At 71.4% G+C, this 939-nt stretch overlaps 1 protein-coding gene across 1 annotated transcript in view; it reads left to right on the forward strand.

The window, feature by feature from the left end:
• Positions 1 to 84: 84 nt before the first annotated feature.
• The window catches only part of FOXC2 (forkhead box C2), a 1,546-nt gene continuing 691 nt past the window's right edge, over positions 85 to 939 (forward strand). Inside the window, exon 1 of the mRNA XM_007939215.1 lies at positions 85 to 933. Coding sequence (XP_007937406.1) covers positions 85 to 933 — 849 coding nt within the window. The remainder of the gene's footprint in view (positions 934 to 939) is intronic.

Below are 939 nucleotides of genomic sequence, written 5' to 3' on the forward strand. Positions count from 1 at the left end.
CGCTCTCCGTCCGGCCCTCGCAGGCCCGTCCTCGCCCGCCCGGCCGCGTCCGAGCGCGCAGGCCGTGGCCGGCCCGGCCGCAGCATGCAGGCGCGCTACTCCGTGTCGGACCCCAACGCGCTGGGAGTGGTGCCGTACCTGGGCGAGCAGAACTACTACCGGGCGGCGGGCGGCTACGGCGGCATGGCCAGCCCCATGGGCGTCTACTCGGGCCACCCCGAGCAGTACGGCGCCGGCATGGGCCGCTCGTACGCGCCCTACCACCACCCGCAGCCCGCGGCGCCCAAGGACCTGGTGAAGCCGCCCTACAGCTACATCGCGCTCATCACCATGGCCATCCAGAACGCGCCCGAGAAGAAGATCACGCTAAACGGCATCTACCAGTTCATCATGGACCGCTTCCCCTTCTACCGCGAGAACAAGCAGGGCTGGCAGAACAGCATCCGCCACAACCTCTCGCTCAACGAGTGCTTCGTCAAGGTGCCGCGCGACGACAAGAAGCCGGGCAAGGGCAGCTACTGGACGCTCGACCCGGACTCGTACAACATGTTCGAGAACGGCAGCTTCCTGCGGCGGCGCCGGCGCTTCAAGAAGAAGGACGTGCCCAGAGACAGGGAGGAACGCGCGCCGCGCAAGGAGCCGCCCCCCGCCGGGCCCCCCCTGGCGGACGCCCCCAAGGAGGCCGAGAAGAAGGTGGTGGTCAAGAGCGAGGCGGCGTCGCCGGCGCTGCCCGTCATCACCAAGGTGGAGACGCTGAGTCCCGAGAGCGCGCGGCACGGCAGCCCGCGCAGTGCCGCCTCCACGCCCGCAGGCTCCCCCGACGGCTCGCTGCCCGAGCACCACGCCGGGCCGCCCAACGGGCTGCCGGGCTTCAGCGTGGAGAACATCATGACGCTGCGAACGTCGCCGCCGGGCGGCGAGCTGAGCCCCGCGGCCGGG

This window comes from Orycteropus afer, unplaced genomic scaffold, assembly GCF_000298275.1.
Source record: "Orycteropus afer afer isolate SDZICR_OR568_19922 unplaced genomic scaffold, OryAfe1.0 scaffold00057, whole genome shotgun sequence".
NCBI classification, from domain to species: Eukaryota; Metazoa; Chordata; class Mammalia; order Tubulidentata; family Orycteropodidae; genus Orycteropus; species Orycteropus afer.